At 41.4% G+C, this 13,895-nt stretch overlaps 1 protein-coding gene across 2 annotated transcripts in view; it reads right to left on the minus strand.

Moving 5' to 3' along the window:
- LOC115477466 (inositol 1,4,5-trisphosphate receptor type 2) overlaps positions 1-13,895 on the minus strand; it is an 801,768-nt gene that overhangs the window by 394,113 nt on the left and 393,760 nt on the right. For both annotated transcript variants that reach the window (XM_030214365.1, XM_030214364.1), the window contains exons 26-28: positions 5,490-5,579; positions 5,266-5,391; positions 3,371-3,493 (exon numbers count right to left, since the gene is read on the minus strand). In XM_030214365.1, coding sequence (XP_030070225.1) covers positions 3,371-3,493; positions 5,266-5,391; positions 5,490-5,579 — 339 coding nt within the window. The remainder of the gene's footprint in view (positions 1-3,370; positions 3,494-5,265; positions 5,392-5,489; positions 5,580-13,895) is intronic.

Consider the following 13,895-nt stretch of genomic DNA (forward strand, 5'->3'; position numbering starts at 1 on the left):
GAATGTGGTAAAGGCAGTTAGCTTAGTGGGGTTTAAAAAAGGTTTGGACAGCTTCCTAAAGGAAAGGTCCATAGACCATTATTAAAATGGACATGGGGAAAATCCATTGCTTATTTCTGGAATAAGCAGCATAAAATGTTTTGTACTTTTTTGGGATCTTGCCAGGTATTTGTGATTTGAATTGGCCACTGTTGGAAACAAGATGCTGGGCTTGATGGACCTTTGGTCTGTCCCAGTATGGCACTACTTATGTACTTAATTAAACTTTACATGCATAAAAGAAGAGGACATGGCCATAGGAGGGTCATGGGCAGATCAGGTGCGTTCCCACAATTTATGCATGTTGTTATAGAATAACGGGGATCCACGCCTAAATGTAGTTGCGGTTTGCAGCGCTAAGCACTATTCTGTAAATGATACCCAACTTTAAGAGCTGTTTATAGAATAGCACTAAGCACTTTTTGTCCAGTGCCAATTTTTAGGCACCATTTATAGAATTTAGTGCTAAATGGGTATCCAAAGTTAGTTATGCTGAAATGCATGCCAGTGGATATTCTAATAGGATCTTATAGCACTTTACACTATTAACAGAAAAAAAATATCCTTTTGAAAGTTTTCTCCTTAATCATAGGCTCTATGACCAGGTACCTTAAGAGGACAGTCAAAACACAGCACTTTAAAGATGTCTCATATTTATGATTAATAATAACTTTAAAAATAAACCACCCAATATTCAGCTGCAGAAGTTTGTCTCTGATTTAAACAACAGTTGCCATAGTAATTTTATACCTGAATATTCAGCACTGTATCTGGATACCGACTAGAGCTGAATATCCGAGGACTGGCCACCAGCACTTATCGATGGCCTGGTGATATTGAGACCAGTACCCGGATAAGTAACCAGAAAAAGTTACTCTGTGCTGTTATCCAGGAAGTTTCCTGATTAGCAGACTGAATATCGCCACTAACCAGGTAAGTAGAAACTCCACCCAGACTCCACCCCGAACTGCCTTGGAACTACCCTGAAATGCCAACGTGGTCTGTCCAGATTTTCAACAGCATTATATAGAGAATGTCACTGGAAATCAGGGTATAGTTTCAGGAAGCAGGACTTATCCTGGTTGGAGCCACTCCTACCTGGATAAGTCCCACTCAATATCAGGCCCATAAACAGTGCAATCCGCTTAATTGTAAGGGTCTGGGACCAAAGAAATGCATGCAGTTAACCGGAGCATGCACTTAGCCATTGTAACCCAAAGAAGCTTGACATCTGATAAACATATGTACAGTACTCTTTATTATTATACATACAGTATACAGTCTCCGTTAACTGACATTAGGCTTACTTGAAGTAATCAGTTACAGTCCTCTGTACACTAATGAGTCTGTGACTTCCATAGACTATGTCTGCCAGACGGTAAAAAACTGTCATAGCACTGACATCCAGTGGCCTCCAGATAGGCTTGCACGGTGTTGAGACTCTCCAGCGTTCCTGCAAAAGTGACAGGTGGAGGTTGTTGAATTTCATCAACATGTGCCTCGCTGCTCATTTCATCCTTTGTTTCATTATCAGCCGTTGTTGCCTGCGTGTAGGCGCATATCTCCACATCAGTGCTGTCGTCAGCTGTTTGTAGATCATAATCAACAGCTACATAGTGATGAAATTCCTCTTCAGTAACACCGGGTGGGATGTCAATAACCTGTTCATCTGACACGTTTGCAACAGCTGCATCTGTTTCATCCCTCTCCACATCCTTAACAAAGCTTGCCTGCTTGTAGCAGTTCACAATGGTTGCCTGTGTAACATGATTCCAGGCTTCTTTCTGCATATGTAGGGAATCCAACAGTAATAGATTACGAGCCAGTTCAACAGCACATTTATCCTTGCCAGTCTGGTCATCCATAATGCTCATCAGACGACGTAGCACAAGAGCCCGATAATGTTCTTCGAAATTGGCTATTATGCCCTGATCCTTAGATTGAATCAGAGAGGTAGTGTTTGGTGGCAGGAAGACCACCTTGACGTTAGACAGCCTGACATCATCCCTGTATGCAGCACAATTATCACAAAGCAACAAAATCTGACGCTTTTGTGCCTGCATTCTAGTGTCTAACTTCTTTAGCCACTGCTTCCAAATTTCCCCAGTCATCCATGAATTTGCATTAGCCTCATATGACACAGGAAGTCGCTTAACTTTCTTGAAGCAACGGGGCTGTTTGCTCTTTCCAGTGATGAGGGATTCCAACTTCTCACCCCCATCCATATTGCAGCAAAGGAGGATCGTCAGTTGGTCCTTCGACGTTTTACCTCCGGTAGTTTTGGCATGTTTGAATGCAAGGGTTCCATCAGGAATCACTCGCCAGTAGAGACCGTTTTCGTCAGCATTGAAAATGTCACGAGGTGCAAACTCGTTCAAGATGGTAAGAAGAACTGAAACAACTCAATTTTCAGCACCAAAGTCATCAGTGTCTTGTTTCTCACCATGCTGTTTCTTGAATTTTATGTTGTTCCTCTCCTTCCATCTTTCCAACCATCCAACAGTGGCTTTGAATTCAGTTAGTCCAAGACTTTCAGCTAGCTGGTTAGCTTTCTCCATAAGCAGTGGACCACTGACAGGAAATTGTCTGCTCCTGACTTGAGAAAACCACCGAATAAGAGCATCTTCTACCTCCTCAGCTTTTCCCGCCCGTTTTCATTTCCGTTGTGGATTTGTATTGTTTTGCCAGTCTTCCAGAAGCTGGTCTTTCTGCTTCAAGACACGTGAAATTTGACTGGGATTGACACCATATTCTTTAGCAATAGATGCTTGACTTTGTTTGTTTTCTAATTTTTTAAGAACTTCTATTCGTTCAGCCAGTGTTAAAGTCTTACAGTTCCACCGCAACGACGACCCCAGTGTACACTCTAACAACATTCTTTCACTTATTCTGCCTGTGGCAGCTAAAGGGGCGGTAAATTTGAAATCTCGTTGTCACGTGCCAATCGGCTTCCATATTCCATGCGCGCACTTATGCGGAGTCTTCCATGCAGAGGAGCAGTCTTAAACCGTGCATGTAAGCGAATCTTGCACTTATCAGTAGTGCGCTAAACCAAAGTTTGTCCCCATAGAAATTGATGGCAACAAAAACGGGACCGAAGTACGGCATGCAGTTAAACAGAGCATGCGCTTATCCAACGTGCACTTAAATGGAGTGCACTGTATTTTCCACCTAATGATGACAGCTAGCGCTATAAAATAGAAGCATATGCATTGTACCATATGGGCTATGTTGAATTGCTGCATATATCAAGGGAATGTATCAACATATAGTTCTATTATTTTTCCTATAAATTGATTTAGTAAATTTGTCTATTTCAACTCATACTTACACCAGGAGTTAGGAACAGATTAAGATGTTTATGAAGAAGGATCTGATTCTGAGGATTCCCTCGGCAAAAATTCTGAAGAAATATATGTGCTAGATTCATAATTTCATTCATCTTTTCATCAGTCTGTGCATAAAAATGGCAAACATGGCAAATGTTATTCTGGCATTTCAGTACTGGCACCTTTTTCACTAGAAAAATGCACTGATCATATCAAATCCAGCATTCATATCAAAAATTATTAGTTCTACAACTGATCCATTACTCAAATAACTTTAAAGGGGTCAATATTCAAAGAACTTTAAGCGGCCAGGAGAAACTCCTGGCTGCTTAAATCACCTTAAATCACCTGGGCAAGGCTATCCACTGATGTTCACCAGCACTTAACCAGTTAGTGCCGCTGAATATCATCACTGACCGCTATAGTGAAAGCCAGCTACTTTGTGGGTGGTCTGGGCAGAGTCAGCACTTAACTACCTAAGTTACGCAGCCAAGTCAGACCGCATATTTATATGGTGTTGCTTAGATGGTTAAGTGCTGAATATCGCATAAAAGATAGCCAGCTGCCTAAAACCAGACATCCAATGCCGGTACCTAGAGATGGCCTGGCATTAAATATCTGGGGTTAACACCGGTGGCAGCAAAAAAAAAAAAAATCGCTCACCATACTATGGAAAACACAAAAACCAGCTTGTCATGCATCCAAAACATTACTTTTCTCACAATGCATCTTTAACTGCTGCAGCACAATTGCTTCAATAATCTTCCTGAAAAACAGTACATTTGACAATGAATGGAAATCTTGCAATAGCAAAGGTGACAGTCCTAGCCTTTTTAAAAGTTGTCTTACAGCTGCTTATTTTATTGATGGAGGAGGCACCCTTCTTCCAATGATTAATTTACAGTCAATACCAAAGCATCCAAACCCCCTCCCTCTCATTTTGTTTTTAGCTAATAAAGAAAGGCAGGGATCCAAAAATGAAGCTGTTGGATTTAGTGACTGCAGCAAAGCAGACAATCCTTCCTGATAAATTCTTTGGAAATACTTTTCAATTTCTTACCCCTTCACGGGTCTGGGAGATCACCGCCCATTCTGATACCATCTTCTTAACTCCTTTCCTCTCATTTCTCCCAAATCTTTCTCGCTTCTACCTTCCCATTCAAACTCATCATCAGATTTAAATCTTTACTACCTTTCTCAAATTCTTCAAAATTCTAACGATAATTTTTGTAGCATTTGACACAGGGGCGTAGCCAGACACCCAACTTTGAGTGGGCCTGGACCCAAGATGGGTGGGCAGAATAACCCCTCCCTGTTCCACAGGTGATTTGGTCTCTCCTTGTCTCACCTGCATGCCATCTGCTATTTACAAGGTATGCAGGAGGGACAGTTGTTGGGAGCTTTCAGCTGGTGGGGCTTGGGAATCCCTGCCAACCACACCATAGGTGTGCTGCTACTGGGTGGGCCTGAGCCCAAAGTGGATGGGCCTGGGCCCACCCAGGCCCACCCTTGGCTACGCCACTGATTTGACAACCGGGTAATCAACAGAGAATAATATTCTCTTTTTATCTAAAGGTTTTTAAATATATCATCATGTCTATAACATTCCACTTTATTGTGTATCTTTTAAAATTTCCTCTACCTTTTTCCCATAACACTCCCTTTGGTTTTCATCTAAATAAGCCAGAACAGTGGCACAATCAATTATTTCACAGCACTGGATTTGCACCTGGCTCCCAATATCCATACTCAAGGGTTAAACCAACTGTAATATAAAAATGGAATACACAGGGGATATCATTTTTACTGCCTTTATTGTTAAATACACCAAGCCTCTGCTAGCATGTCATCATTTTATGATTGATTAGTTTATTATTATAAAAACTATTAGTATAACCTTTTCATAGGGTATCTGCAGAAGATCCAGGACCACCGAGTGAGCACCCATATTTTTTAGCAATCGCTGCTGCTGATTCCGACCTTTTTTACTTTGGATACAGAGTTTGCTTAACCTGACCAAAATCTGAAAGAAAGAAAAAGTACACAAAAATTCAGAGGAAAATAAACCTCACAAATAAGTCATGAGTAAGGTACTGAAGTGCAAATAAACTGCATCCAAACCTCTTTGACGATCTTATAGTTATTAGCCTTGTTACTGTCAATTTGAGGCTTTTTAATTCCATCTTGTACTGGACTCAAAATACTAGATTCCTATGAAAAAAATGATAAAAGTTTAATTTCAAAATATTCATACAGTATTTTCTTTAATTAAAATCAAACTATAATGTATGCTCCCAGTTTTTTTTTTCAGTAACACCATTTTTTCCTTTCAAATTCAGGGGGCAGGAGGATTTATTAAGGGGCAGTAGAAGTCGGGCTTTTACCGCACCTTAATTTCCAACGGAAATGACTAACCTGTCTCAATATCACAGGTTAGTCACTTATGCAGTGCAAAAATAATGCTGCTTGTGATCAACCTTGTAAGCAGCATTATTTAGCACAGCCATGGCCTGACTCTCCTGAGCTTCTTCTTAAATGGGCTGAGCTGAAATATTACCACTTCCCCCCAAAGCCCCCTCCTTTGCTACACCCCAAGATGCCCCTCCATTATAGATCCCCCTCTCTTCCTCCAATTCTGCCCCACCTTACCCTACCTGCCCAATTCTTGTGCGAAAGAGAGGGCAGGCGCAATCTCCAGTCACTCCTCTTCCTATAAGAACTACGCTCATAATGGCACCAGTGACACCTAGCAGTAATCTCATGGTACTACCACTAGGGTCAAGCTGTCATATAAACTTCTTGTTGGCAGTACGTTTCCAGGAATCTTTGTAAAATGTTTTGCTTCTGTCAGTTTTACTTCATAATGTTCAAATGCAGCATGGTTTCACTAAAGGTATGTCTTGTCATATAAATCTGATTTATTTCTTTGACTAGATGACCAAACAGTTGGACTTAGGGAGAGCACTAGATGTGGTGTACTTAGATTTTAGCCTCATTGGCAACTGCTAAATAAAATAAGGGGCCGATATTCAGACTGCGGGAAGTAGCCGGGCTGCCTTTCATGGTCAGCGTTGAGCCCGTATATTCAATGCTGGGCCGTTTCAAGTGACCAGCACTGAATATCCAGTCTATTGTTTTCTAATAGACTTAAACATAATCTATAAAGCTAACCCGTGAACAATATCAGCACATATGTGAAAGGAAATTGCAGATTCCTTAATTAGTATTGCTAATAGGCTTAAAAACAAATTAAACAGGAGAGGGGACAGAATGCAGCTCTGAGGGACCCTGAAGTATAGCTGTTGAACATTGGAAGTAGCATTTGAGGTTGAGACAGTAAAGGTCCGATCATGAAGAAAAGTTTGAAAACAAGAATAATATCTAACAGACCAAGATCAGAAAGATGGGAAAGCAAAAGCGAGTGGTCAACTAAGTCAAAGGCAGCCAATAAATCTAACGAAATGGCAGGAGTTATCTGATTTTGATGTAGGTATGCACAAACCTAACTAAGAACTGCTGTTTTACAGTTTCAGTACTATAATGTGGCTTAAAGCCAGATTGTCATGGATGAAGAGCTAGGATCTGTCCTGTTAACTGACTTAATTGGAGAAGACTATCTTTTCAGTAATTTTGGAAAGAATACATAAATGTAATACTGGTCTGTAATCAGCTGGTAGAGTGTACTAGGTAGAGTGGGATTTGGACCTGGATCCTCTTGGTTCACAGTCTACTGCACGGACCAGTAAGCTACTCCTGGGAGCTACTTGCTGCTTTGTTGGGTATGCCCATAATACCTGATAATATCATAAAGCCTGATATTCCCTTTCAGTTTAACTTATGAAAGGGGTCAAGCCTTAATCCCTCCAGTAAGCTGGTCAATCAGAACACCTTTTTGTTATGTGATTGAAATAGGTCTACATGAAAACGTCCTTTGTTGACTTAGATACGTCTTCCTATTCTATTATAGCTGAAAGATGTCCTAATTTTGGGCCCACCTCAGTCCTGCCCAAAACACACCTCCCTTTGCTCTTTGGATGAATTCAGTAGAAAATGTTCAAATTCTGCCTTTTAGAAAATCACGGTTTAGACATTTTTGGCAGATGGATGTTTTTTTCACCATTTTGAAACATCTATCTGCTTCGAAAATTAGTCTCTACCAAAACAAATTTTTAAGTGGAAATTCCCTGGAGTTATCTCCTTTGAAAATTAGCTTATGGGTTATTACGCATTACCAATACCCACTAACCTGCCAATCATCATAAAAGTTTAAAAGCTTACCATTTCCTAGAACATCAATATTGATCAGTTCTTCAGTTGGTTTGCCTTCCTGTTTTCTGAAGAAAAGTAGTCTCACTATGGTACTGATGGTCTAATTTGAGAATATATTTTCTCTGTAGATCACTTTTGAATATTCCAACATTTGATCCTTTGGTTTTGATCACTCATTGTCTGTCTTGTTGCTGATTTCAGGAGGGCTAGTTTATTCTGTGTTAGTCAAATTTCTTTTTCAATGTCACCATACATGCCATGAACTTTATCTACAGAAATCAGAATGTCTTTGCATAACTGCAACTAGTAGCAATAAAGCAAAATTACTCACCTGTAGCAAAAAATGTTACGTAACTCAAAGCCCTCACCATATTTAACCACACCTAACATACCTCCTTTTAAGAGTAGGCCACCAGCTATTAACTAAAAAAAAACCACCACTATAATGTAGAATGGAAATTATATGGATGGACTTCCTTTTGTTTTTTTTTTTCATGAAATTTTATTAGTTTCAATAAAGTGTTGACATGTTCTTTAGTCCACTCCAGACAGAAGGCCAAGGTTCTATTGCAGTCTGAAGTTTGCAGTGTGCTTTCACCTTTATGGGGATGGGCTCTGGCAGAAAATGCTGGCAGAACAATTGACTGCTTAACATGAAATTCCTATGTAGCAACCCAAACATCCAACTAGTCACTTCCTTGATTCTCCGATCTTACTGTTACTCTGCACAAGCTTATTCTATACCACTGTCCCTTATAATCCAACCTCATCTCTGTCATCTACACTGAAAAGATAATTATCTTAATTTTAGGAGAGTCACAAGTATTGCCAAATGTCCAAGTTGCAAGATCCAATATGCTATCATTAAACAAGTCTTTATCCTCTCTTTGGACCTGGAATAAGTACACTTCGACAACAACCAGATCCTTTTTTATACGCTTCACCTACAAAGACACTTCCACTTGTAAAGGAATGAATACTGCAGAACCCCTTCTCTCCTATTTCTCCATCCTAATTTTAAAGCTTCAACTTCCTATTATAATTTTGCCTCTTAAATCCAATCACTATGCTGTTTTGTTTTCTCCCTCTTACCCCAAACAACCTTGAAAATCCCAGTCCTACTTCCCCTAACCTCCTATTTCTCCATGTCTATTTACTTTTATGCATGACACTGCCTGTCAAAGAAAGTACCAGCTCTACTCAAACAAACTTATATTCATACTTCTTTTCAATGTTACATTTTATATTTCATATCAACCCAAAGCTGACAATCAGACCTTTCAAACGAGCACCAATGAATAACAGTTTATAGTTTATCCATACTTGCAACACTGCCTTTGCTAACTTGCAGATCAAGGCGGTTCACAATCTAAAAAAATATAGAACAAAAATTGAAGGGTTTTAGGGCATGCTAATCATTGGCAACACCCACAGAAATATATTGGCAACTCTAATTTTTAGCACGTGCTTATTTTTAGCGAGCGCTAAAAACACTAGCATGCCTTTGTAAAAGAACCCCTGAGAAAAGAACAAAATTTTGACTGGAAAGAGCAAAAATTCTATTCACACAGAACAGTCAGTCAGGAGGAAAAGTAGGAAAGGAAAAGGAGATGGCAGTAAAGAGAGGGCAAAAGAATACAGAAAAAGACGGAGAGGAAGGGGTTGAGACAGAGGGGAAGGGGTAAAAGAAAGATTTGAAAAAGCATAAACCCAGCGATGTGAGACAGTGGTCTGCCTAAGCCTGACCAAATGCAAGTTGGAAGAGCCAAGTTTTTAAGGCAGATTTAAATTTTTTAATGTAACCAAATATGTCTAGCAATGTCACAGCACTGTTGAGTTTGTATACTGATGTAAATTGTGCAAACAACAACTAATGCTCTGTTTGATTATGTTAACATACTGTATCTACCATCTGTTATTGTTAGATTCTGAGAGAACTTGGAAAAGATATTTTGGAAGTCTTCCTGCAACCTACAGCTGTCTTGTGCTGGAGGCCTGCTGATTAATTAGGATCAATCCTCAATTAAAGCCCCTAGTTTTCTGCAGTAGCTCAGGAGTAACTTCTGCAGCAAGAATTAGGATAGAATTCTGCATACATATGTCTTGACTATGAATATGAAATAAATTATGGGTTGTTTTTTTTTTTACATAGACTTAGCTCATGCCTTTTCATTGAAAGTGAAAGGTGAATTACAGTCAGGTACAGTAGGTATCACCCTTTCCTCAGATGGCTTACAGGCGAAGGACTAGATTTATTCAAATGTTCTACCGTGTTAATGTCTGCTAATGCAGTTAATGCGTACTATTAGTAAATAGGTTCCATTACATAAAATGGGATATGCGTAAATGAAGCAAAGTTACTCACTTGTAGCAGGTATTCTCAGAGAACAGCAGGATGAGTATTCTCACTAAAGGATGATGTCATCTGACAGAGCCCAGCACAGCAAGCACTCCCCAATGTCCAACTGAAGCTTTTGTAAGCAGCTGACTGCACTTTTGCGCATCTTCCCGCCCATCGTTATTGCATGGGACCAATTCAGTCCAGTATAAGGACATTAATTCTGCTGTCCTCAGAGAACACCTGCTACAGGTGAGTAACTTTGCTTTTTCTTAGGAGAAGTAGGATGTTGTATCACTGATGGGAATTCCTAACTATCAGAGTGTCCAAAGGAAAAAGGAAATGAACTGCAGCCTGCAACAGGCAAGGATTGTAACCAAAAGAATTGATATATCTTTTTTTTCAGTGAGAGAGAGAAAGACAGCCTGGAACAGAAAACAAATGGGCATAGAGTGGTGGAGTTGGATTCTAGACCCAAAATAAGTTCTAAAGTAATGTCTGACCAAACTGGCAGTCACGTCGGGAGTCCTGCTCTACACATTAGTGAGATGTGAATTTGTGGACTGAAGCCCACACAGCAGCTCTGCAAATCTTGATGAAGGCTAACCTCAAGTTGGGCTACCAAAGCAGCCATGGCTCTGATATTCTGAGCTTAACATGACCCTCTGGAATCAGCCCAGCCAAGGCATAAGAAAATGATATACAATCTGTGAACCAATTAGAAAGAGTAAATTTATCGATGGCAGCCCCATCCTGCTGGAGTCAAAAGAAACAAAAAGCTGGGTGGGCTTTCTATGGGCTTTAGTCCTCTCCAGATAGAAGGCCAAAGCACTTTTGCAGTCCAAAGAGTGCAGAGTGTTTTCATATTTATGGTTATGGGGTCTTGGGGAAAATGCTGGCAGAACAATTAACTGGTTAAGATGAAATTCTAACACTACCTTAGGAAGAAACAAAGGATGGGTGCACAGAACCACTCGGATGTAGAATTTTGTATAAGGTAGATCAACTACTAAGTCCTAGAGCTCACTGACCCTGTGGCCTGAAGTGACCACCACCAAAACCAAGACCTTCCAGGTCAGGTACTTAAGGTGACAGGTATCAAGTGGTTCGAAAGGAGCTTTCACCAGCTGGGTAATTAATATATTGAAATCCCATATTGTTGGGAACTTGATGGGAGGTTTTAGAAAAGCAAGATCCTCATGTGTCACGTACGCAAAGCTGGAAACTGGGTTTGTGAGCCCTTGGGCCACTGCCGAGGAGCAGAAGTGGCAGGCAAAACCACACCACACCAGAAGCAAGGCAGAACAGACGTACCGGCAAATCCAGGCAAGGTCTCTAGGCAGTCAGCCAGCAAGCAGAAGACAGGTCCAGGCAACGGTTCAAAAGGCAGGCTGCAAACAAAGCAAAGTCCAGGTCCAGGCAAAGATTCAATAGGCAGGCAAACAAAGCAAAGTCCAGGGCTAGGCAAAGATTCAATAGGCAGGCGGCAAAAAAAGCAAAGTCTAGGTCCAGGCAAAGATTCAATAGGCAGGCGGCAAACAAAGCAAAGTCCAGGTCCAGGCAAAGATTCAAAAGGCAGGAAACCAGCAAAGGCAGAATCAGGTCCAGACAAAGTCTCTCAGGCAGAAGTGCACCAGCACCCACATACCAGGGCCTAAGGTGCAATGCAAAGGCAACTGACTGCAGTCTCTAGGTGATTAATAAAGCCCATCCACACCTGAGGTGCCAGCTGCAGCAACTCTGAGTAACAATGGAGGCTGTTCCCACAGGAGATCTCTAAGGACCAAATAAGGGCTTCCTTCCTGTCCTCGTTACTCCAAGATGGCTTCCTATGATATGATCTATCCAAGATGGCTGTACCCCTTGAGTTATCCAAGATGGCTACGACTCTTGAGCCATCCAAGATGGCTGCCGCCATTGATCCAACCCAGATGACGGCGGCCAGAGATAGGAAACCGAAACAGATCTTCCCAAAGACAGAACTACTCCAGAAAGGATAGGCAGAAGCCAGCTCAGAAGCTGACCCCCAGAAATCAGGTAGAGGCTGTGAGGGGTCACGACCACAGACGTGACAACATGAAGCAAACTAAGGGCTGAAAGGAGATGGCTTACCTTTTATATGATTATCATAAGCTCTAATTGCACTAAGGTGAACTTTTACAGAGTTGTTCTTGAGACCTGACTCTGACAAATGTAGAAGGTATTCAAGCATATTTGTGTAGAGCTTGAAAAAGATCTAGGGCCTTGCTCACACAACAAATGGCAAACCTCTTCCTAGTGGAATCTCTCATGGAAGCAAGTAGAACTTGGGAAACACACTCCGGCAAATTCAACAAATCTACTTCTAACCGCTGAACATCAAAGCTGTGAGGGCCAAGATCTGGAGGTCGGGATATAAGAGGAACCCTTTGTTTTGAGTGATGAGGATCAAAAAGCATTCCATGGATCTTCAGAGACTAGTTCCAGAAGTAGAGGGAATCAGATCTATCATGACTAGTAAGGAGAGATGAGTATCATGGATCCCCTGTCCTGCTTCAGTTTCAGGCGAGTTTTCACAATAAGAAGCGTTAGAGGATATGCATAAAGAAGACCTGTCCCCCAATCTAAAAGAAAGGTACCTGAGGCTAGTCTGCTGTATGATACCAGTCTGGAGCAAAACTGAGGGACTTTGTTGTTGAGGTGAGTAGTGAAAAGAACCACCACTCTCAGAAAATCATCTGGGTAATACTCATATTCAAGGACCACTTGTGTGGTTACATGACTTGGCTCGGTTTATCTGCCAGCCAGTTGTTCTTCCCTGCCAGGTAAGTGGCTCTGAGTCTCCTGTGGGAGACAGCCGAGCACCATATCCTGATCGCTTCCTTACACAAGAGGTATAAACCCATGCCTCTCTACTTGTTTAAATACCGCATCACAAAATCAACCGTCTTGATGGCGAAAAAGCCCCCAACTGGGTGCTCGAGGCATAGTGAGCCATGGAAAAGAAAGAAAAATTAAAAGTGGTGTAGTTGGTGGGGCCTCTTGATTCATATATCACAACTTTTAAATCTTTGGTTCTGTGGGGACCTGCAACATTTGGAATCACGACCTGTTCATAAAAGATTTGTGAACTTTACAACTGCAGAATGTCAGGCTCTTAGAGGCCCTTTTACTAAGCTGTGGTCGTAGCGGCAGATGCCACTTTTGCAGGATGCTCAGGCCCTTTTTACCGCAGCAGGTAAAAAGGCTGAAAAAAGACATGATCTTACCACATGGCCATGTGGGGGGGAAGTATTTGCCACCACCCCACTGAGGTGGCAGTAAGGGCTCTCGCGCTAACCGGACAGCACACAGTGCTGCCCAAATACCACCAGGTAACCCTCCATGGAAATATTTTTTTAATATTTCTGCTAGCGCCGGAAATGCCACACGCTGAGGGTGGAACTACCACCGGCGGCTGTGTTGGGCGGGCAGTAACTCCAGATTGGCATGTGGTAAACCCACGGTGGGCTTACCACCACTTAGTAAAAGGGCCCCTTTGACAATCGTCTAATAATTCTTCCTTAGTAATCAGGCCGGCTGACAAAGGTAAATCTGTAGTGATACAAGATGTCATTCTGTATACTACCGAGATACAGACCCAATTGTCAGATTGGCGGTATTACAGCCTTTTGCAAACTTACCCTACTGAGGACTTGAAGCAAGAAATTTCTATAGAAGTGTCTGAAGCCCTTTCCAAAAGCTTCCTCACCAAAGCAGAGCCAAGTTCTTGGTTCAACAACATCCTAAAACTCTGGTCTTTTATTCTGTACCAAAGATTCATACAAATCTACAGTTCCCTCCTGGTGCCCAATCATTTCCCTTTGGGATAATATTCTGGAGCCAGTTTCCTGATTTTTGGACATTCATTTACAACCTTTTGTGGTAGAATCAAGATCTTA

This window comes from Microcaecilia unicolor, chromosome 9 (genome assembly GCF_901765095.1).
Source record: "Microcaecilia unicolor chromosome 9, aMicUni1.1, whole genome shotgun sequence".
NCBI lineage: Eukaryota > Metazoa > Chordata > Amphibia > Gymnophiona > Siphonopidae > Microcaecilia > Microcaecilia unicolor.